The sequence below is a fragment of the Phocoena sinus genome, chromosome 15 (assembly GCF_008692025.1).
Source record: "Phocoena sinus isolate mPhoSin1 chromosome 15, mPhoSin1.pri, whole genome shotgun sequence".
Lineage (NCBI taxonomy): Eukaryota > Metazoa > Chordata > Mammalia > Artiodactyla > Phocoenidae > Phocoena > Phocoena sinus.
Window position 1 is genome coordinate 48,268,364 of NC_045777.1, and position 23,933 is coordinate 48,292,296.

Sequence of the window (23,933 nt, forward strand, 5' to 3'; positions counted from 1 at the left end):
GTCTCCGGGCCAAGCGCAGGGGCGGGGCTAGTTGCTAGGAAGCCGGGCTCCTGCCAATCACCTGCCCGACTCTCAGGTGGCGGGGCGCGGCTCGCAGCGTCTTTGGTAACCCGGACCTCTGTGAAGGAAAGGACGCAGGGCAGTGAGTGGTGGGCTGCCTGCGTGGGGGACTGCGGAGGTACTCCGGGGTTCCCAATCGGGTCCCGGTGGCCGGAGGAGAAGGAGGAGGACGGCAGCCCTCACTCCTGCTGAGAGGTAGCGGACGTCCTTGGGTGCACCTGAAGGACGGGGACAAGGACCAGGCGCGGTTCCGGATGCGGGCGGTGAGGGGGCAGTCTGGATGGAGGGGTTGCGGGGTAGGGGATGCTGTTGACGCCACACTGACATTTGGGCCTAACGGATCGGTCTACTGATTGATCCTCTTCGCTCGGGGCCCACTGGCCTACCCACTGGCAGTCTTCCAAGGGCAGCTCCTAGTCGCCGCATGAATTATTCCCTCCCCAAATGTTTTTATTTTGAACTAGCTTTTAACTGTTTTTATTTTAACTGTCTCTCACTTAAATGAAAGTGTGAGGACGGGCAAGCTCCAGAGTCCATCCCTTCTGTAGGAGCCGTTGCTCCACTATCTATATCTGTAACTGCAATTTAAATTCTTAGCCTCTGACCTGGAACTGTCCAACCAGGCATTAAGTTCACTGCTTAAGTTTAGTTATCCCACCTTTGGGTTATATTCTGTGACAAACCTCAAACCACAGAGATGTTCAGGGCAACATTATTTATTTTAAATTTTTTTTTTTTTTTTTGGTCGTGCCTCAGACTTGTGGGATCTTAGTTCCCCGACTGGGGATGCAACCTGGGCCCCCTGCAGTGAAAGCGTGGAGTCCTAACCACTAGACCGCCAGGGAATTCCCAGGGTAACGTTATTTAGAATAGCAAAACCCAAAACTAAAAAGAAACTAGTAAATGCCTAAATGTCCAATCACAAATTGATAACTAAGATTATATAAGTACTTGGAAAATTGTAAATAATAGTGGAGGGTGCAAGAAGTACACTATAAAATTCGAGTTTTAATATAGATTTTAGTTGAGTAAAACCTATGCATCCATTATCATTGAAATTTGAACAGACCATCGGAGATGTAAATGGTTGCTGTATTAAGGTGTGGGGTTTTTTCCCCCTGAATCCTTTATGTATTAATAATTATGAGCCCCCCCAAGAAAAAGATCCCTAAGGCCTCCATACTTGTACTTAATTATTTATAAATACAGTAGATGGAGTGGGAGACTTTTGTGTTTTTTTGCTCACTGTTTATATCCATGCTAGCTTTCTTCCGGTGGAGGCGTGATCCTCTGCCATCCTTCTAAAGTTTCTTTTGCAGCTTTCACGTGCAAGAACCAATTGGTGACAACTGCAGGGCTTTGAACCTGGAGCTCTCCCAAAGGAGTTGGCTCTAAATTAACATTTCATGCTACATACAGAGTTACTTCCGTTCCTCTTGTGTGCTGACTTGCCTGAAACCAAGAGAGGTGGCAGAAAAATGTGGTAATGATCCAGGGGTTGCTCAGGTCAGATCATCAGTGATGGTCTCTGCTCTGATGAGTTCACTTAATTTGTCCCTTTTAAAAGAATTTTGTGCTCCCATCCCATACATTCATGCTTTTTCCCCCAAAGTGAGGTAAATATTTAGATAATCAAAACCCCACACAAGATCTCAACAGCAAAACTACAGCTGAAACAATAATTATTTCAATTAAAAATGATATTTGTGGGCTTCCCTGGTGGCGCAGTGGTTGAGAGTCCGCCTGCCGATGCAGGGGACACGGGTTCGTGCCCCGGTCCGGGAAGATCCCACATGCCGCGGAGCAGCTGGGCCTGTGAGCCATGGCCGCTGAGCCTGCGCGTCCGGAGCCTGTGCTCCGCCACGGGAGAAGCCACAACAGTGAGAGAGGCCCGCGTACCGCAAAAAAAAAAAAAAGATATTTGTATTAACACAACATTGTAAATCAACTATACTTCAATTTAAAAAAGACAAAAAAACCACAAAGAACTGAGATGAGTCTCTCTCCCAAAAAATAAAAAATATAAATGATATTTGTAGATAATGGATTAACAGTATTCTCTTTAGTTTTTACTGGTCTCACTGTATTTGAACGAGGTGCTTCTCTTCAGTGTTTGTGTTCAAATGTAGGTGCCCATTGGAATTTATTTTCATCCACTGTTTTTTAATGTAAGGAGGGGAAATGACGGCTGGTTCAGTGTGTGTCCCTCAAATCATTCCCCTGCGGGTGCCTCAGCCCGGAAAAGCCAACCATGAAATTGATAACAATACGCTTTTGGAAATGAAATCAGGTAAGAATCAAATAAACTTGAAATCATTTAAAATAACACTGCCATATTCTTTATATTCATCTGGTTGTTGATTTATCTCTTTACATGTTTTCTATAATCAGGATCTTGGGAAGTTTGTAAAACTTCCAAAACTTCAAACAATGGTGGTTTATAGAGTGGTATTTATATAGATTAAAACTCTTGCCAACCTTCCATTTGTGTGGGTAATAGTTGTAGCAATGCCTTGACTCACCTTAGCCAAGGGAGGATTTCCTGATGCTTCCCCAGACTTTCCCAGGATTCTCATTATTTTTCTGGGATTTCAGTTTGACCTGCTAACACAGGCTTCCCAGTCAGACAGGTTGGAGAGTGAATCCTGGCTTTGAGAACTTCTAGTGACCTTTAATACATTGCTGTGCCTTTATAAGTCTCAGCTTCCTCACTGTAAGAGAGTGATAGTATTATCTACTGTTTACAGCCATTGTGAGGTTTAATGAATCGATATGTGATGTGAGGGGCACAGGGTCTGTCACATGGTAATGCCAAAAGAAATCTTAGCTATTTCTGCAGAAATAAAGCAGTGAATGCATTTCCTATTAATGCCAGGAATACACACACACACACACACACACACACACACACACACACACGTACACATATAATTAACATAAGGAGAAGGAAAAGTTTTATAGGTAGAACATATGAACAAATACTTGTTTAAAACAAACTCTGACTTGCAGCCACATGGATGGACCTAGAGATTATCATATTACATGAAGTAAGTCAGACAGAGAAAGACAAATATCATATGATATCACTTATATGTGGAATCTAAAAAAAGTGATACAGATGAACTTATTTACAAAACAGAAATAGACACACAGACATAGAAAACAAACTTATGGTTACCAAAGGGGATAGCAGGAGGGGGGGAGATAAATTAGGCATTTGGGATTAACGTATACATACTACTATATATAAAATACATAAACAAGATGGACCTTCTGTATAGCACAGGGAACTATACTCAGTATCTTGTAATAGTCTATAATGGAAATGAATCTGAAAAAGAAAAAAATAGTATACATATGTATAACTGAATCACTTTGCTGTATATGTGAAACTAATACAACATTGTAAATAAATTATACTTCGATTTAAAAAAACAGACTCTGAGACTCCAGTTATGTATTTTAATAACTAATGTGCATACAAACTATTTATCTGTACCGGTGGTGTGACACCTGGGCTTCCTAGACTAAGAGTTCCAACTAAGAATATATTACGTTATACTGTATCTCCCTTTATCTTAAAAGCCAATATTATTTTCAAAAATTCTCAAACCAAAATACAAGTCTTAGTATATGTGCCCATAACCCTCAGGAGAAATTGGGTGATTATTGACAAATGATGACAGGATATCCAAATTCTCTAATATTGAAAATGTCTAATAAATAAAAGATTCTATAATTCAATGACAAAAATAATAATAACCCAATAGTAAAATGGACAAAGGATGTGAAAGAACACTTTATAGGAAAGGAAATACAAATATCTTTTAAACATATGAGAATATGCTTCTACTCACCCCTTCACCAGCTTGCTGAGCAGACCTTTTCCCCTGCTTTTTTTTACTCCCTTGCATTTAATCACCACTTAACAGATTATATGTAATTTTTTGTTTGTTTACTGCTTGTGTGTTTTTCCTAAAATGGAAGCTCTATGACAGCGGGGACTTTGGTCATTGGTGTATCCCCCGTGTCTGGAACAGTGTCTGGCACGTAATAGGTACTTGGTAATTATTTGTTGAATGAATGAGTGTATCTTACTCAAAATGTAAGGAATGTGAGTTAAAACTATGAGATACTTTTCTTTTAACCTAGGAAAATATAAAAGAAATATTGGCAAAAATAAAAGAAAAAATGGTCACACACAATATGGCTGAGATTGTGGGTAAACACGCACTTCTGTGCCTTGCTGATAGCAATGTGAATTGTTTCACTGTCCGTGGAGGGAAGTTTGGCACCGTTAACCAAAATTACAAGTGCCCATAGCTTTTGACTCAACAGTACGAGTTCTACACATTTTACAGATGTACTTATGAAAAGAACTCTTTATAGGGTTATTCATTACAATGCTTGTAATAGCAAAAGAAAAAGAAAGAAGGAAAAGGAAAGAAGACAGTTTAGATGTTCATCTGTAGGGATTGGCTGTTTGCCAATGATTCATCCATAGAAAGACAATACTGTGCAGCCATAATGAAGAATGGGGATGCTTTTATGTACCAATATAGGGCAATATCCAAGACAGATTGTTAAATGAAAAGAGAAATGTGTAGAACAGGGTATGATAAGCCACCATTTGTATATAAAGAGAGTGGGGAGCACTTCCCTGGTGGCGCAGTGGTTGAGAGTCCGCCTGCCGATGCAGGGGACATGGGTTCGTGCCCCAGTCCGGGAGGATCCCACATGCCGTGGAGCGGCTGGGCCCGTGAGCCATGGCCACTGGGCCTGCGCGTCTGGAGCCTGTGCTCTGCGGTGGGAGAGGCCACAGTAGTGAGAGGCCCGCGTACAGCAAAAAAAAAAAAAGGGAGGGGGGAAAATATGTACGTATATGCTTGTATGGATGTAAACTATTTTTGGAAGGATAGCTGATATTATTGGTTGCCTTTGGGCAACTTATGTCAGGGGTGGAGGGAGAGTTTTCATTGTATATCCTTTTTTGACCTTTTGAATCTTGGATCATATGTATTTTTTACCTTTACAAATGTTCGAAGAAATGTAGGAATCATTTACCTAGTCCAAATAAAATATAACAAAAGCATTTCTTAAGCAATGCTCCAAGAATGAAAAATTAGCCTCTGCTTTCTAAGTAGGCATTGCAGTTTTAAAATTCACCCCTGCTTGATTTGTATCATTGCTCTATTGGGGAGGCAAAATACCATAGTGGTTCAAGAGCATGGCCTATGGATCCAACCTCCCATAAGTCAAACCACAACTCTGCTGTTATTTAACAAGTTTCTTAACGTCTCTGGGACTCAGTTTCCTCATCTATAATGTGGGTATAAAGTAGGACCTATCTCATAAGGTTGTACTGATAAAATTAGCTAATTCATGTAAAGCACAGTGCGTGGCACAAAGAACTCAATTATTGTTAGTTATTGTTATTCATTTCTACAGTACATTAAAAAAAAACTCATTAAATAACTGACCCATAGGTGTTATTCAGGGACTTGCTACTTTAATGTTAATTCCAGATATCCTCTTTTGGGTTTTTCAGACACCCCAGATGTCAACATATATTATACTCTGGATGGCAGCAAACCTGAATTCCTAAAGAAAATTGGTTATGGTGAAAACACTACGTTGAAGTATATGAAGCCTATTACTCTGCCTGATGGAAAAATACAAGTTAAAGCTATCGCAGTGTCTAAGTAAGTTAAGAGCATAATGATTAAGATAATTTGTATTTATTATGTTTTAATTTTATTAATTTCAATGAGAATCAGTTCTGGATTAGAAGTACACTAAAGAAAAAGTTGTCTTAATTTCAGCACATATCTGTAACTTTTTTGTTTTGTTTGTCCTCTGTTGAGTTATACTGTAAAGTACACAAATCGTAAGGGTACAGCTCAGTGAAGTGCTATGTATATTAATACTGTTTTTAGTTTGAAATCCACCTTGGGGTTTTGGGAAGGAAGAGCCTTTTCAGGGTTTGGGACCTCCGAAGAGATTCGCCTGGCTCTGAGGAGAATTCTGTTTTTAGTGAATGGTTCTTTTATTTCCCAGGACGTGGCCTACGACCATTGTGGTTCTCTCTCTGATTTTGTATTGACTTTATTGGCCTTCAAAGCTACTGTCATTTCAGTTTGTTAAACATTAGCTACTTCACTCTTTTCTTTGTCCTTTCTTTCCTAGTCAATGATTTTTTTTTTTTCATTTTCAAATACAGAAACACCACTTAATTTGGTAAACTTCACTGTGGGTTGTAGAGAAGAAAACCCTCAAATGCTTTGCAGATTTGTGTGTCTGTGATAGAAGAATTATTTTGTGCAGCAAGACAGGTTTGGCCACATTTTTGGAAGACTTTTAAGCCCCAAACCAGTACCTGGCTGGCCCAGTTAATTTAAACGAGACTCCAGGCTCCCCCTGCTGGCTGAACTACTGTGTGGCTTTTTGACAAGAGCTACAAGTTCTACACCAAAGATGATTGCTTAGGCATTAAAAAAAATGTTTTTAATAATAAAATAAAAATAAAACCAAACAAAACAACCTCCTTACACATTATTATTCTTTACTAAAGATTGGAATCTGTGTCTTTTCCCACTTGCCAAACCATTTCTATTGAAACAAATCATCTCAATTGTTAAAAATGAATAAGCTAATTACTCTGGTGCCCAATGCTGCAAGGCAGCCCCCCCTTTTTTTTTTTTTTTTTGTGGTACGCGGGCCTCTCACTGTTGTGGCCTCACCCATTGCAGAGCACAGGCTCCGGACGCGCAGGCTCAGTGGCCATGGCTCATGGGCCCAGCTGTTCCACGGCATGTGGGATCTTCCGGGACCGGGGCACGAACACGTGTCCCCCGCGTCGGCAGGTAGACTCTCAACCACTGCGCCACCTGGGAAGCCCCAAAGCAGATCCCTTTATAAGCTGCAGGTGGTCATAAAGTGAAGTAGTAGTTAATGACTATGTAGTTCAAAGGAGTTAATAAAGCTTCCAAAAGAGTCTGAAAAATAAGGGCATTGTTAATGCCTCTCACCATCTTGCTCTGTGCCCACTAAGTGTCTGCTCTGAAAAACTTAGTATTTCAGATGCGCTCAGCTTAGGGAAAGTATCTATGCAAAAAATTTTTGAGTTTTCAAGGCAGAAAATTAGTGCTTCTATTCATTTGCGATAAAATAGTTCTTTAAAGGAAATGAATAAGAGCTTTGCCATACATGTGCTTTCATGTCCCCATATGTATGTCTATGACTTTCACATCAGAGAATGGTCTAGTAAGGAACACAGGTGGGCAGGAGGGGCCAGGGACTCGGGAACATCTCAGCAAAGGGGGAGGGTTTCAGGTTTGATGGTCTGTGTATTGATGGTCTAACCCAGGGTCTGCAAACTTTCTGACATCTGCCTTGATTCTTTAAAATCCTCCTTTGTGGTCAAGAGCTTCCTGTCTCTGATATCATCATTTTGTAGTGTTCTGGCAATGAACTTGCATGGTTCTCCTTTTTCTGTCAATGACCTTATATGGTGGCCAAGAAAAATCAAGCCTGGCTGAGGTAAAAGCTGCTTCAACTGAAGGTAGGTAACTGGGGGAGTCAGAGTCCCCTGAGAACAACCATTTTTCTTCAGCAGAACCAAGAGGGACTTCCCCATTTGGCAGCAATGATTAATAAAGTAAACGTATCCGCAGGCTACCAGGGCATCCCACAGGCATCCATCTACCGCCCCTGGACCTAAAACCTTGCGTTTGCGTGGATGACAGATCCAACTGCCATCTCCAGAGGCAGCGACAAAGGCAAGAAGACGCTGCTTGGAGTGTGGGAAAGAGGATGGAGTTTGTTGACCTGCAGATCTGGATTTTAATCCCAGTTCTATTGCCTCCTCTTTGTGTGACCTTGGCTTAAGTTATGTGGCCTTGGCATCTCAGTTTCTTCCTTTGTCACATGAGGTTAACAGGACGCCCTTGGGAGCCACTGTGAAGGGCAGAGGTGATACACTTGGGATCAGGCAGGTGGCAGCTGTAGTGATTGTCTTTCAAATTCTTAACGAAGGGCTAACAGATTGCTGTCATGTGACCCACCTCAGAAGGTCAGCCTCCTATTTGAAAAGTTCATGCCTGGGTGAATAAGCGGTTTCTATTCAACCCCTTCATGTTCCTAAACCAGAGGTTCTCAGTTGGGCATAATTTTGCTCCAAGGGGTCATTTAGCAACGTGGGGAAACATTTTGGTCATCACACTGGAAGCGGGAGTGTGTTAGTGGCATCTGGTGGGTGGAGGCCAAAGATGCCGCTGAGCATTGTACAGTGCACAGGACAGCCCCACAGCAGCGATTACCCAGCCCCAAATATCAATAACTTCCAATAGGTTGAGAAAACCTGGCCTGGACAAGTTGCAGAATTCTTCCAGATCCAGTTTTTTTCACTCCCTTGCAATCATTCAAGTAATTATGGTGCTTTATGGAGAGGATAATAATCTTTACAGGGATAGAGCTATGAGTACTTTTTTTTTATGTCTAGTGTACCTTATATTGGTATTCCTAAAGATACATGTTTATGGCATCTGATTCCAATCCTAGCAAAAATTTATGTGTGTTCAAATGAGATTTGGGCTCTGAGTAGAATTCCTAGCTCCAACCCCAAACCTAAGCCTTTTTTGGATTACCATCAGAAATTCCTTCCACCTAGCAGGCAGTCTGAGCTGGTTTCTGGGTGACAAGGTCTATGGGTAGGAGCCCTGGCTGGGTCCCCAAGGAAAGGGCTAGCTAGGGTGCGGAGGCAACCTAGACCTTAAAAGGGGTAGAGCAAGCGGGTGGGAACCAGGCTTCTGCTCAGAGTAATGGGGCTGGTATGTGCACATTCAGGAAGCCTGGGCATTCGCCAGGATTTGAATGGTCCCTGGATGGAGATGTCTGTGAGGTCCAGGAAGTGTCTAACTAGGAGGACAGCTGTATCTTAGATGACAGACCATGGGCCAAAGATGAGCATTCAGATGAGATGGATGTTGAGGTGAATGAGTTAGGCAGGCAGTTCATCTAAAAGACTGTCTCTATCTGCATCCACATATCCGCATCTGTAAATTTGGTTTTGTTATTAAATACAAAACAAAACATGCTTCCCCAAAGTTTAGCCACCCATAAGTCACTCCAACCAGTGAACATGCAAGTACCCACTGATCATGTTATTTCTTAAATATTGTCACTCACTGATAGGTAGTGGCCGTTTAGATCAATTGTGTATTTCTGAGAATTTTTTTCTCCTTCTAAAAATGTGGCTTACAACCTCTGCATTGCTTAGGGTTAAGCATTTCTCAACTATTTTGGAACTGATGTATATTCATTTCTGAATGTTTACTTAAAGAATTTAAAGCATTTTGGGACACATATTTACTTGAAGCTTCAAGAATTTTAAGAAATATAAAAAAACGACATGTAAAAAATCTGAGAAATTGCAAAAGAAATGTTAATGAAACAGATAAAATAAATCAAAGGCCAATATGAAAATCAATGAGCAAAGCAGACAAAGAAACACCAAAGAGAGAAGGCAGCTGGCGATGTAAACAGTATTAAGTTCCTGGGCCAATCAAACAGAACCACCTGTGTTCCAGCTGTGAGCTTTCAGTGCGAATTAGTGGGAGAGAGAGTTAAACATATCAAACAAATACACCAGAGTGTGGTCACCATGATGCGGCAGGGGCTGCTGGCTCTTCCCAATGTCTGTGTTTCTCTTCTTCAAGAATCATAGAGCCCATGATTTTTAGCCAGACATGTGTTTCCTAGAAGAAAGATATTTCCCAGTCCTCCTTGAAGCTAGCTGGCGCCATGTCATCAGGTGTGGCCAGTGGATGCATGTGGAAGTGATATGGCAACTTCTGGATTGTACCCTAAAGGAAGAGGTGGGCTGTGGTTCCTGCTGGCTGGAATGTGGCTGTGGTGGGCAGCCACGTTGGGTCAGAGGACACATGCAATGTTCTAGATGTGGTGGAACAACACGGTGGAAACTTGACCCCAGACCCTGACACCGTGGCTCTGCACAGCTCTGGGTGGATTACAGCCCGTTGCTGCCCTCTTGTTTAAGCCACTGTTGTTTCAGTTCTGTGTTACAACAGCCAAGCCTGCATCCTAATACACTAGGGACACATCTCAAGCAAATACCTACAGAGAACATATTCAAGAGTACAGGTGATCAAAAAAGGCCGACAATATCAAGTGTTGGTGAGTGTGTGGAGAAACCGGAACTCTCAGATGATGCCGGTGGGAATGTAAGATGGAACAACCAAAAAGTTAAACCCACTGACCATATGACCCAGCAATTCTGCTCCTGTGTATCTATCCACACATGTGGCTAGACCGGGCCTTGTTCTTATTATGATTGCAAGAGGCCCTTAGCAATAATCAAAAGGAAGGTTTGAAAGAGATGAGGTTTATTACTTACAAGTCCTGGAAATTATGTGGCATACAGCGAGGTCACAGGTAGAGAGAGAGAGAGAGAGACAGAGGGAGAGACAGGGATGGAGGGAGGGAGTGAGGAAGGGAGAAATCACAGGCCAGAGGTTCTGCTTTTATTGGGGTGGAAGGAGGGGGCTAGGGTTCCACGGGCTCACTCTTTATTGGTGAATTTTAAACATAAGAGTGAGAATTTAAAGCAGGAAGAGAAAAAACAAGCAACCCAATTGGTCAGTCATTGAAACCAACCAAGATCTCTAAGATAAAGGAGCCTCCGTGGGGGGAGGTGGCCTGGATCTTTATCTAGTCCTGTGGTCGGCAGCATGTCTACTCAAGATCGCCGCCTTTGAAGTGGATGCCTCAGCAAGCGAAGCTTAAGTCAGGCACTTGTTTGTTACAAACAAGAGAAAATCCAACCTCCAGGGCTTATACTACAAAGACTTATTTATATGTGAATGCTCATAGCAGCATTATTTATAATAATCCAAACGTTGGAAAAAATCCAAGTGACCGTCCACTTGGCAATGGATAAACAAACTATGGTACATCCATAAAATGGAATACTACTCAAGAATAAGATGAATGAACTATTGATACATGCAACTACATGGGTGAACCTCAAAAAAAAAAAAAAGATGAATGAAAGCAGCCAGATATGTAAGACTATATTTGTATGATGACATTTATTTTGAATTTCTAGAAAAGGCAAAACTATGGAGACAGGAAGCAGATCAATGTTTGCCTGGAGTAGGAGGTGGAAGCAAGGAAGGACTACAAACAGGCACAAGGGAATTTTTCGGTGATGGAGCATTCTAAAACTGGACTGCCGTGGGGGTTGCACAATTGTGTAAATTTAGGAAATATCATCAAATTATATACTTAGAGCAGGTGAATTTTATGTGATGTACATTATACCTCAATAAAACTGTTTTAAAAACTAAAAAGTGTAGATGAGCTTCTGGTTCTGAGTTGAAATCACTGCCAGAGTTCAGTTCTGGGCCCTCTGCATTGCTTTCTCAGTGGACTCCTATTGCGTCTGAGAGGAACAAGATTCATTGTGAAATATTATGAATAAATTGAGAACTTGCTGGTATTTGAGGAATAACAGTTAAAATCTCCCAGGGCAGCATATATAGTGCTACCCACAACTGGGGTACGGAAAATCCCCGTGACTCATATGGAATGAATGATACATAGGTAACCCCATTCTTTGTTTTAGAATAGGTTGAGACTTAACGTATGACATCTTTATGGTGAGTGTGATAGATGGTCCCCCAGAATGGCCCCCCATGAACCACGCCTCCCTCTGCTTGGACCTGGGCTGGCCCTGTGACTTACCTTTGACCAAGATAATGCACCAGACATGATGCTAAGGCCAGACCACAAGAAGTGTTGCAGTGTCTGCTCTGGTCTCTCGGAACATAAATGCTGGGGGAAGCCAGCCACCGTGTAGGGAGTCTGACCTCCCTGACATTTCTGTACTGTGAGGAAGCCCAAGTTCACCACCTGCAGAGAGAGATGGACAGAGAGGGAAGCAGAGAGTTGAATGGCCAGCCCAGGCCAGACTTGGAACGTGAGGGGAGAGATCATTTTGGACCTCCGGCTGAGTTGGTCTTTGAATCGACTCCGGCTGACACCTGACTGCAGCCACACGAGAGATGGCAACCGGGAGCACAGATGGTGAACCCACAGCTTTGTGTTCTAAGACATTATGTTTTGGGGCAGTTTGTTGCATAGCAAGAGATAACCCGAATAAGAATAAGGTAGGGAAAGATTATAGAAGCTGTATTTTGGTTTCTCCAAATTTAAAATAGAATAAATTTAGTCTCTAGACTAAGGGGCTTTATAGAGTCATCTTAATTGCTAGGCACCTTGTCTTTGAATCTTTGTGTAACACGCAGACCTTTTCTGTTCTGAATAATGTTCAGAGACTGCAGACAGAGTGCCATGGTAACAAAGGTGTTTCAGGTGGACTATGTACTGCCAGATGCAGTCCCTTCAGAAGACGACGTGGAAAATGTTCTCAAAGACCCTCCAGAGCAGGTACGTAATGACACTCTAAGGCATTCGGATCCTCACCGCATTCTCAGCTCCCATTCTCAGTGGTCGCATCTTCCCCTTCCTTTACCACCACAGTCATTCTGCCCATTTTCAGGTCCTTATAGTTGGGGTCAGTATCAACCATTGCAAAGTATCTTTGCTGATTTCCCACCCTTTGGCCAGTCCCTCCTCCACCCTGCCCACTGGAGATTCCTAGCAAGCATCCTTGTCTCCTGTGTCCTTACCCGTCGAAGAAAGCAGGACCCTTTAGCCTGGCATCCTAAGAAGCAGTTTCTGTCCTCAGTCATTCTTTGCCTTGTGACTCCCCTGTTTATATTCCAGCCAAACTAAACTGGGCGTCAGTGCTCCGTCTCTGCTCCCCTAGCACCAGGTCTTCTCCTTTTATAAAATGCTTTGATGCTGTGAATACTTTGCTTCCTGTCTGTCTCCCCGTGCACTGTAGGCTCCCAGGTGTCAGAGAGCATGTCTGCCATACTCAGCATCTTGCACGGGGGCAGGTAGGAGAGGGCAGAGGGTGTATATTTGTTGACTAGATGCATCAGACTAGTAGAAGCCCTCAGTGGGCATGGCCTTCAATTATGTTGAAACCTTCATTGCCAAATAGCTGCAAAGCCTCATCTCTTTGGAGAATGAACTAGATCTGTCTTGAAAGGATGTTTGGGTTCTCGGCATCAGTGAGATAGATCCCAGGGTCAGAGGATGTGCCAGCCCACGACAAGGCAACCAACCAAAAAGTCTCAGTCATGGAGATCTCGCTGGGGGTGACGGGAAGCTTTTTGGGAGTCCCTTCAGTCTAATGATTGACCAGAGGCCAGAGAGGAGGCTGTGGGAGCAGAGCAGTGGTACAGGTGTCGTGTGGGGCCCACGTGTGGTCAGGGGTCTACACTGGGCAGGGGCTGAACCCACGTGTAGCAGCAGGTGCTCAGGCTTCAACCGAGCACGAGGGACTGAGCCCAAGCAGAAGGAAGTCCAGAGAGAAGCGTGTTTATGTTTCAGGGCCACGTGTGGGCAGGTAGTGGACAGAAGTACTGTCTTGGCCTGACCCCCACCTGTCTTTGCCCCTGGGTCTGGTGGTCCCTCTGTTACTGCTCTGACTCCCATGATGGTGACATCCTGCCCGTATATGCTGCCACCTGCTTCTGGTCTTGGCCACTCCCGCTGGTGGGGCTTCCCAAGCAGACAAGCTGCCCACCAAGCAGCCCAGGTTCAAAGCTGTGTGTTTCCAGGGAAAGGTGAGACAGAGGTCACTTTATGAAAACGACTGTAAACCCTTTCCAGTGAGAAGTGCAGGCTATGTCACTGTCTCTACCATGGAACTTTTAATTTTCATATCTAAATGGGCAGAATCAAGGGATTGATATGCAATCTCTTCCCTCCTAGGAACTGAAAAATGGATTTATTGAATCAAAAGGGAGGAAGAAATATAAGAATGTTGAAAATAAACTGGGTTGGAATGTTAACCTTGGAAAATTTCCAGGTATGACGTGACAGGACGAAGATAAGATTTAATATTCTAAACCACCAAACAGGTTCAGTGCTTGTGTTCTTGTCTGCAGAAGGGTTGGATAAGAAGCACTGGAACAGTAAAGTAAGCTGTAATTTGACTTTTAATGCTGTCCTAGCCAACAGCTTAAGACCATGAAGGGCAGTGCAGCTGTCCAGCAGAGTCAGATTTATCGATTCATTGCAACGTGGGAGACCACACACCCGAGGAACCATGGAATCTCATCAACCAAAGCACAGATAACAGTTATAGGGGGAAGGGTGGCGTTAGGACAAAATTTAAATGAAAGAAGAGTTTTGATGGGCTCAAGCGAAGCAGGGCTTGGTGTGAAATGGTCCCGATGTATACCACATGAGGTATGAGGTATGGACCCGAGAAGGGGACCGGGGTTCTGTTACCTTGGAACCAACAAAGATAAATGTGGAATGTTGTGTTCAGAAACCTTTCTCTGAAGCTCTGCACCAGGGTTGGAAATTGAAGCTGCCTCTCTATGTCAAAGTGACTTGGGTCCTCCAGGCAAGAGTTGGATGTTTCATTCTTACTGATAAGATTTCAAATAGCAAAAATTCTGATAATCTGATTTTAGGGAACAAGGTTTCTTGGCAAGTAAGAAACAGTAGTCGCTCAAAGTGGGGGCTGTTACGACATGTTACAGCTGCAGTGTGTCCTCGGGACACATGATGTTTCCTGCTAACCTTGCAACTGGATTTATCCATTTTCCCAGCCTGGTGTGGAATGTTGTGGAATGTCGCAGGGCAGATTTTAATTTTCTCAGTCTGGGCTAATTCTTTTCTTTATTGCTATTAATTTAACTGAGTGGGAGCTTCTTTGTATAATTCTACTTTAGAGAAAAAATGTGACAACAGTGGTCCCTTATTAAAAGGCTCCTAACTATGAAGACACAGTTGCATGAATGCATATATAATTATAGATATTCACAGAATGATGTTTTTGATATAATCGTAGACGTGGGTGAAAGAACTGACCCTAAAACTTTGAAAGATCTTCGGTTCTCAGAAAGCCCACGGGAAACCCCAGCTTTCCGTGAAGACTCAGGCTCTCGACCAGCCACCCAGCAGCCCCAGGTAACTTCTAAAGACAATCTTTAGGGTACTAAATTCCTACTGTGGTTTTTTTTTGTTTTTTTTTAAATGAATGAATTAGTTTATTTTTGGCTGCGTTGGGTCTTTGTTGCTGCGCGCGGGCTTTCTCTAGTTGTGGCGAGCAGGGGCTACTCTTCATTGCGGTGCCTGATTTTCTCATTTCAGTGGCTTCTCTTGTTGCAGAGCACAGGCTCTAGGCACGCGGGCTTCAGTAGTTGTGGCACGTGGGCTCAGTAGTTGTGGCTCGTGGGCTCTAGAGCACAGGCTCAGTAGTTGTGGCACACAGGCTTAGTTGCTCTGCCCGGATCAGGGCTCGAACCCGTGTCCCCTGCATTGGCAGGCGGATTCTTAACCACTGTGCCACCAGGAAAGCCCCCCCTACTGTGTTTTTAATGCTTCCCATGAAATACTTTAAGGAAGTATCCCTGCCTTGTCACCACATGCCAGGCACTGTTCCGAAGCTGGGAATACCTGGTTGAACAAGAAAGGCCCCTGTACTCATGGAGCTCACATTTTATCGGGGGTGGGGGCAGGCAGATAATAAACATGTGAATAATCGAACAAAAAATTAAGAATAGTGATGTGTCATGAAAAAGATAGAGCTGGGTAATGGGATGGAGCAGTGGTTCTCCAAGTGTGGTCCCCAGACTGATACCGTCAGCATCACGTGGGAGCTCATCAGAAATGCAGGCCCTCAGGCCCCACCCCAGACCTACGGAGTCAGGGCCTCTGGGGATGGGCCCGATCATCTGTTTTAATTGGCCCTTCTTCTGAGAAACACTCAAATTTGAGAACCCCTGGGACAGAGAGTGAACATGGAGGAAGAACAGTGTTCTAATTCAAGGGGATAAGAGAGGGCCCCCCCCCGGAAAGGTGACATTTTAATTGAATCTTCAAGATGAGCAGAAGCCAGCCCTGCAAAGGTCTTGGCAGAGTAACGTCAAGTTCATCAAAGTGAGGGGTCACAGGGAGGCGGTGAGGATGTAGCGTGGGGAGCGGGGTGGGGGATGAGGTGTGGGGGGCCAGCGGGGCTGCAGCTCAGAGCACTGTGCTGCTCCCACGTGGCTGCCCCTCAGAGTCGCCTGAGGCCCTTCTAACCCCAGCCTCAGAAATTCTGCCTTCGGTGGTCTGGTGTCAGGTTTGGGCATGGTTTTATCTTTTTAAAATTCACCCATAAGTGATTCTAATTGGCAGGCTTGGGTGGGAATCCCAGATACTGGGATGAGTCCCATTGTGAGAAGTTTGGATTTTCTTCTGATTGTAAAGGGAAACCATTTGGAGGGTAAGGCACAATCTCATTGACATTTACGAGTTTTCTCTCGGGCCACGGTGTGGAGAGTAGGCTGTACAGGCATGAGAGGAATATCGCTTATGAGGCTTTTTGCTCCACGTGAGAGGTGATGGCAGCTTGTGCCCAGGTTGTGGAAGTGCTGAGACAGGAGGCAGCGTTCTGAAGGTTGGGCCGGAGGGTTTGGCTGCGAGATCAGGCAGATGGGATCAGGGAAGGGGAGGAGCCAAGGACGGCTCTCAGGGTTCTGGCCTGAGCGTCTGCAGATGATGGTATTAGCGTCTGGAGATGATGGTACCATTTGTTGGGATGAGGAAGACCAGGGAGGAGCAGGTGCTTGGGATGCATCAGACGTCCAAGTGGAGGTGTTAAGTAGACTGTTGGATATGCAGGTTCAAACTCAGGGGGAGGGTCAGGGCTGGAGATATGTATTTAGAAATGTTCAATATCTATTGTAGATGGTATTTAAAGCTTGGGGCTAAGTGAGATCACCTGCCGGGGTGCACAGAAAGTGAAGAGAAGATGGCACAGACAAAATTCTTGACTTAGAGGTTGAACAGAGGAGGAAGAGCCTAAGAAGAAAGCAAAAAAAAAAAAAAAAAAATGTGGTGCCGTAAAAGCCAAGAAAAGAAAGGGTTTCAAGGAGGAGGCGGTGGTCATCTCTGCGAATGTGACTGCGCATTCGAATTAGGCAAAGATGGGGACTTGCCCATTGGCTCTGACAAGATAGAGGTGGTTTACAACCTCAGTAAAAGCCACATTAATACGTTCTTACTGTGTAACACAAGAAGGATGCCCTTATACTAGTTGTCTTCTACAACGACTATAGCACTTTGATTTTTCAGTGTTTATAAGATTCCATTTCGACTTTTGGCATCTGAGGGCACCCCAGGACACTTCGCTCTCTTCCTCCAATTCTGAGCGCCAGGTAGAGCCTTCCTGGAGTCACATTTTCTATCCAACCACAACTGCTTCTTGTGTGCCCATGATTCAAGGCTGCTCACATTAATCATCAAGTACAAGGGAGGTCAGAAGCATGAGTCCCAAACCTGGCTGCCCATCACAGCCACCTGGGGGGAATTCTAAGTATGTATACAGATTGCCAGCTACCTGCTCTTGCAGTGCTTCTAGGTAGTCTAAGTCCATAAGCCTGAGACGGAGGCTGTGGGTGACTGATGGTCAACCCAATCTGAGAACCACTGGCCTGGAAGACCAATTATCCTGATCCTGAGGTCCACCTTCTTCCTTCCTTTCCAGTCTCCAGTGCTGCGGTATAACTCAGCCTGACCTCCTGGGTTCTTTCATCTGCCCACCCACTGTATTTTCTGGAGGGCCCCAAAGCCCAGGCCAGAGGACTACAGACCTAGTAAGGCCTGCCTGTAAACCCCACTAAACAAAAGGATAGCCATGCCTGCAATAGAAGATTGCCCTTCCCAGTCTTCTGGGAAGAATGCTGACCTGGTTTCCAAATGACTACTGAGCACACACGACTCCTATGAGCAGTGCTTGCCACTGTAGCCCAAAGAAGAATACCGCTTTTGAGATGAAACAACATCATTTTGAAGAATGAATGGTATATGACAAAACATCTTCATGACTATTTTCCGAAAAACGGTCTTATGTGTCCGTAATTATTGGTAATGTGTCTAGAAAGAATTACTTCCTTTGTGCATGAGTATTTGGATTTCCTTTCCCACCTAGTAATTGAAAGGATAGAATAGATAGAATAAAGATCCCAAGATTCAGATTTCCCAAAAAATAGGAACATGGAGACACATTTGGGGAATTTGACTAGGGTTCAAAGGACAAAGGAGGCCAGAAAAGGACCACAAAACTTTTATCTTCCGCTCTTTTTCTTCATATGGTAAGAGATTCTTCTCAATATTCTAGCTCAGTCCTAACTGAAGCTTACTTCAGCAAACATCAGCGTTAAGGATGCTCGTGGTTGTTACAACAGGTCAATCACCAGGGAGACAGTTGTCTCTGAGCCGAGCCTCTGGCCGGGGGGGGGGGGGGGGGGGGCGGGGTGCCAGGGGGCGCCATCAGGGATGAGGTCACCATCGGGGCGAGGCAGCCAAGTAGCCGTGCGTTACAGCCTGGGCAGAAGGTAGATGACAGCTGACGACTGGCTTTAGTGTCAGGGCCCAGAGCTGTGGGTTCTCTGGAACCCATATGTGGAGTGAAAGTCCAGCTGGCCACTGACGAGAAGGCCAGCAGGCTCAGCGCTGCCACATCTGAGGAATTTGCAAGAGAAACCCACTCCTGCACCTTTCTGTGTTATAACAGAATTTAAAATTTTAACAATCAAATTAAATTTTTTAAAGACACTTCTATTTCTTTTTTTAAAATAAATTTATTTATTTAATTTATTTATTTATGGCTGCGTTGGGTCTTCTTTGCTGCGCGCAGGCTTTCTCTAGTTGCGGCTAGTGGGGGCTACTCTTGGTTGCGGTGCGTGGGCTTCTCATTGCGGTGGCTTCTCTTGTTGCAGAGCACGGGCTCTAGGCGTGCTGGCTTCAGGAGAGAGTCCAGATTAAGGGAGACAGAAAAGACATGACCACTAAGAGCAAAGTGTGATACTGGACTAGACCCTAGTCCAGGAGGAAATTATAGCTGGGAAGGCCATTGCCGGCACGACTAACGGAATGTGAACAAAGATATGTGGATTAGATGCTAGTATTGTATCACTGCTGACTTTTCTGGTTTTGATGTTTGCACTGTTGTGTAGGAGGACGCCCCTGTTCTTGGGAAATGCTGTAGTGTTTGTGGGGGCGAGGCGGGGAGTCATGCTGCAGGTTATTCTCATGCTTCCGAGAGAGAATGGAGCACCTGGGGCAAAATGTCAACACGAACAAAGGAGTTAGTTGTACTATCCCTGCACCTTTTCTCTATGTTGGAAATTATATCAGAAGAAAATGTTACAAAAATAAAATAAAATGGGGATAATGTTGCCTATTGACCTTAGGCGGTCACTGTGAAATGTGCCAGGCACGTTTTCCTACTCTCAGACCCTCCATAAATGTTAGCTTCTCTCCCTCAGCCGTCCTTTCTGTTCCCTTCCCCTGCCACTCCGACCCCTGGACCGTATCCGACAACCAGGATGGGCCATCACTGCCCTGCCTGTGTCTTCACACGTGGGTTTCCTCTACTTGGAATTCCCTTTGTCCTTCTGTCTACTTAACAAACTGTTCTTTACTTTCCCAGGCCCAGCTCAGACATTACGGCCCTGGGGAGCCCTTCTCCCCGAGCAGGTGAATGGGATTGTAACCTCCCCAGGTTCTCGTGGGACTCAACACAGATATGTTATGACACTGAGCCCATGTGTTTCAGTACTTTGTATGTACACCAGTTCAGCTCCTTGAGGGCAGGGACTATGTAATGTTTATCTTTGTCCCCCAACCCTGCATCAAATACAGTGCCTGGTACAAGGAGGTTGCTCAAATTAAAATATATCTAAGTGAGTTAAATGTTTCTGGATAACAGCAGATGAGTTCTCTCAGGTGAGTCCTTTTCCTAGGGATTTAATCTTTCAGAAATATGGATGCTCACTTGGGTTTCTAAATTCTGAAATCTGGTCTGTCTGATGGTAATTCAGATCTCTTTTCTTGTAAACTCTTGTTTTTAATGAAATACATGTGTCTGATGATGAACATCACTTTAATTTTTTAATTAAAATTATTAACAATTAATCATTACTTAAGACTTTCCCCATAATGGTTTTTTTTTTTTTTTTTTTGCTGTACGCGGGCCTCTCACTGTTGTGGCCTCTCCCATTGCGGAGCACAGGCTCTGGACGCGCAGGCTCAGTGGCCATGGCTCACGGGCCCAGCTGCTCCACGGCATGTGGGATCCTCCTGGACCAGGGCACGAACCCGTGTCCCCTGCATCGGCAGGCGGACTCTCAACCACTGTGCCACCAGGGAAGCCCCCCATCATGGTTTTTAAAAGATGGCTGCTGGATATGGTAGGACAAAGCACTGAAATGAACTCTTAATGTAATTTTACTGTACTGTAGCATGATTTTATACATATTCTTAATTTTAGTTCCCTGGTTTTGCACATATAACTGGCCAGAAGAGTTTGACAAGCACAGAGATCATGAGGATTCAAAGGGAGACAGACTTTCTCAAGTAAGTATTGCATTCTCTTTACTGTTTCTTAAGTCCTAAGACACAGTATGGTCAAAAAGAATTTGAGGATGGGACATAACAGTGGTATTTGCCCCAACTGTTTTTTATTAAATTTTTACAATATTTAAAGGTTCAAATGACATACAATAAACTGCACTTAAAGAGTACAATTGACATATACATATAATCTTGAAACTATCACCACAATCAAGAAAATGAACAAATCCATCACCTCCAAAAATGTCCTACATCTCACCCTTTCGAAATCCTCCCACGTGTCCCTCCCCATCTCCAGGCAGCTGTCGGTATGCTTCTTGTCACTGCAGCTTAATTTGCATTTGATTCTGTATATAAATGGAATGATTCGGTATTCACTCCTTTGCTAGGCTTCTTTCACTCCACCTAATTACTTTGAGGTTCACCCATGTTGTTGCATACATCAGATGTTTATTTCTTTTTAATGCTGAGTAGTATTCCATTGTACGGATACATCACAGTGTGTTTATCCTATTTCCTATTGATATACATCTAGGTTGTTTTCAGTTTTGGGCCATTACAGATAAAGCTGCTATGAACGTGTGTATACAAGTTGTCCTGTGCATATATACTTTCATTTCCCTTAGGTAAATAGCTAGGAGTGGAATGGCTGGGTCATATGGTAGGCATATGTTTAACTTTTTAAGAAAACTGTCAAACTGTTTTCCTAAGAGGTTGTACCATTGTACATTCCCACTAGTAGTGTATGATGTATGAGAGTTCCAGTCTCCCTACATTTTCACTAACACTTTTATTTCTATTTTTGGCCATTCTAATGAGGTGGTAGTTGTGGTTTTAATTTGCATCTCCCTGGGGGTTGGGAGAGTGGGTGAAATAGGTGAAGGTGGCCAAAGGCACACACTTTCAGTTGTAAAATAAATAAGTCCTGGGGATGTAACGTACAGCATGGTGACGATAGTTAATGATACTGTGTTGCATATTTGAAAGCTGCTAAGAGAGTAGATCTAAGAAGTTCTCAGCACAAGAAAAAACATTCCGTAACTATGTTTGGTGACAGATGTTAACTAGACATTGTGGTGATCATTTTGCAGTATATACAATTACTGAAGCATTCTGTTGTACCCCTGAAACTAATACAATGTTGTATTATTTAAGTCTTCTCTATCTTTACTGATTTTGTGTATTGTTTTATCAATTATTGAGAAAATTATGCTGAAATCTGTGACTATAATTATGAATTTGTCTACTTGTCCTTGTATTTCTATCGGCTCTTGCTTTATGTACTTTGAAGCTCTATTATTAAATATATAAACCTCTTGGAATCTTATGTACTGTTGCTGAATTGACCCCTTTATCATTACAGAATAGCTTTTTTAAAAAAAATTAATTTTTATTGGAGTAGAGTTGATTTACAATGTTGTGTTAGTTTCTGCTGTACAGCAAAGTGAATCAGTGATACATATACATATATCCACTCTTTTTTGGGTTCTATTCCCATACAGGTCATTACAGAGTATTGAGTAGAGTTCCCTGTGCTATACAGTAGGTTCTTATTAGGTATATATTTTAAATAGTAGTAGTCTGTATGTGTCAATCCCAATCTCCCAATTTATCCCTCCTCCCCCCCCCAAATAACCTTTTTTAACCCTGATAATATTTTTTGCTCAGAAATCAAATTTGTCTGATATTAAAATAGCCATTACTGCTTTCTTTTGATTAGTATTTGCATCTTTTTTCATCCTTTTAGTTTTAATCTATTTGTGTTTCTCTATTTAAAGTTGGTTTCTTTTAAGCAGCATATATAATCAGGTCTTGCTTTTTAAAAATCTAACAATCTCTGCACTTTAATTGGGCTGTTGAGAGTATTTATATTTATTCTGATTATTGATATGTTTGAATTTGTGAGCTGTCATGCTATTTGTTTTCTGTTTGTCTTATCTATTCTTTGTTGCCCCCCCCCCTTTTTTGGCTTACTTTTGGATTGATTGGGTATGTTTTATTTTATTTTGTATCCTTTGTTGGCTTATTAGCTATAAGTTTTCTTCTTAGTGGTTGCTTTAGGGTTTATAGCACACATTTTTGTGTGTGTGTGTGTGTGGTACGCAGGCCTCTCACTGTTGTGGCCTCTCCTGTTGCGGAGCACAGGCTCCGGATGCACAGGCTCAGCGGCCATGGCTCACGGGCCTAGCCGCTCCGCAGCATGTGGGATCTTCCCAGACCGGGGCACAAAACCCGTGTCCCTGCATCCGCAAGTGGACTCTCAACCACTGCGCCACCAGGGAAGCCCTATAGCACATATTTTTAACTTATTACAGTCTGTCTTCAAGTAGTATCATGCCACTTCATTTATAGCCTAAGAACCTTATGACAGTATACTTCCAATAACTGGATAACTACAGCCTTTGTGCTCTTGTGGTCATTTATTTTACTTCTACAAATATTATGAACCCCACAATACATTATTACTTTTATTTGACATAATCAGTTATTTTTTACAGTCCTTTATACTTCTATTGTGGTAAAATATACATAAATAAAGTTTACCATTTAAACAATGTTTAAGTGTACAATTCAGTGCGTTAAGTACATTCACAGTGTTGGGCCACCATCACCACCGTCCATTTCCAGAACTTTTTCATCATCCCAGACAGAACTCAGCTCCCATTAAACAATAACTCCCCATCCCCCTATCCCTCCAGCACCTGGTAATCTCTGTTATATTTTCTGTTTCTATGAATTTGCCTGTTCTAGTAACCTCATGTAAGTGGAATCAGACAATATTTAACCTTTTGTGTCTTATTTCACTAGCATAATATTTTCAAGGTTCATCCATGTTGTAGCATGTATCAGAATTTCATTCCATATTAAAGGTAAAAACATTCCATTGTATATATATACCTCATTTCATTTATCCATTCATCTGTTGATAGACATTTGAATCGTTTCCACCTTTTGACTATTGTGAATAATGCTGCTATAAACATTGGTGTACAAGTATCTCTTTGAGTCCCTACTTTCAATTCTTTGGGTATTTACCTAGAACTGAAATTTTTTAGATTATGTGGTAATTTTTTTTTTTTTTTTTTTTTTTTTTTTGGTGGTACATGGGCCTCTCACTGTTGTGGCCTCTCCCGTTACGGAGCACAGGCTTCCGGAGAGGCGCAGGCTCAGTGGCCATGGCTCACGGGCCCAGCCGCTCCGCGGCATGTGGGATCTTCCCGGACCGGGGCACGAACCCTTGTCCCCTGCATTGGCAGACGGAGTCTCAACCACTGCGCCACCACGGAAGCCCTATGTGGTAATTTTATGTCTAACTTTTTGAGGAACTGCTAAACTGTTTTCCACAGCAGCTGCATACTTTACTT

The 23,933-nt window shown here is 43.2% G+C and overlaps 1 protein-coding gene across 1 annotated transcript in view; it reads left to right on the forward strand.

The window, feature by feature from the left end:
• The first annotated feature begins 52 nt into the window (after positions 1-52).
• DZANK1 (double zinc ribbon and ankyrin repeat domains 1) overlaps positions 53-23,933 on the forward strand; it is a 74,818-nt gene continuing 50,937 nt past the window's right edge. The window contains 7 exon segments of the mRNA XM_032605565.1: positions 53-323; positions 2,234-2,350; positions 5,609-5,762; positions 12,414-12,528; positions 13,927-14,023; positions 15,017-15,135; positions 20,486-20,571. Coding sequence (XP_032461456.1) covers positions 2,242-2,350; positions 5,609-5,762; positions 12,414-12,528; positions 13,927-14,023; positions 15,017-15,135; positions 20,486-20,571 — 680 coding nt within the window. The 5' untranslated portion in view covers positions 53-323; positions 2,234-2,241.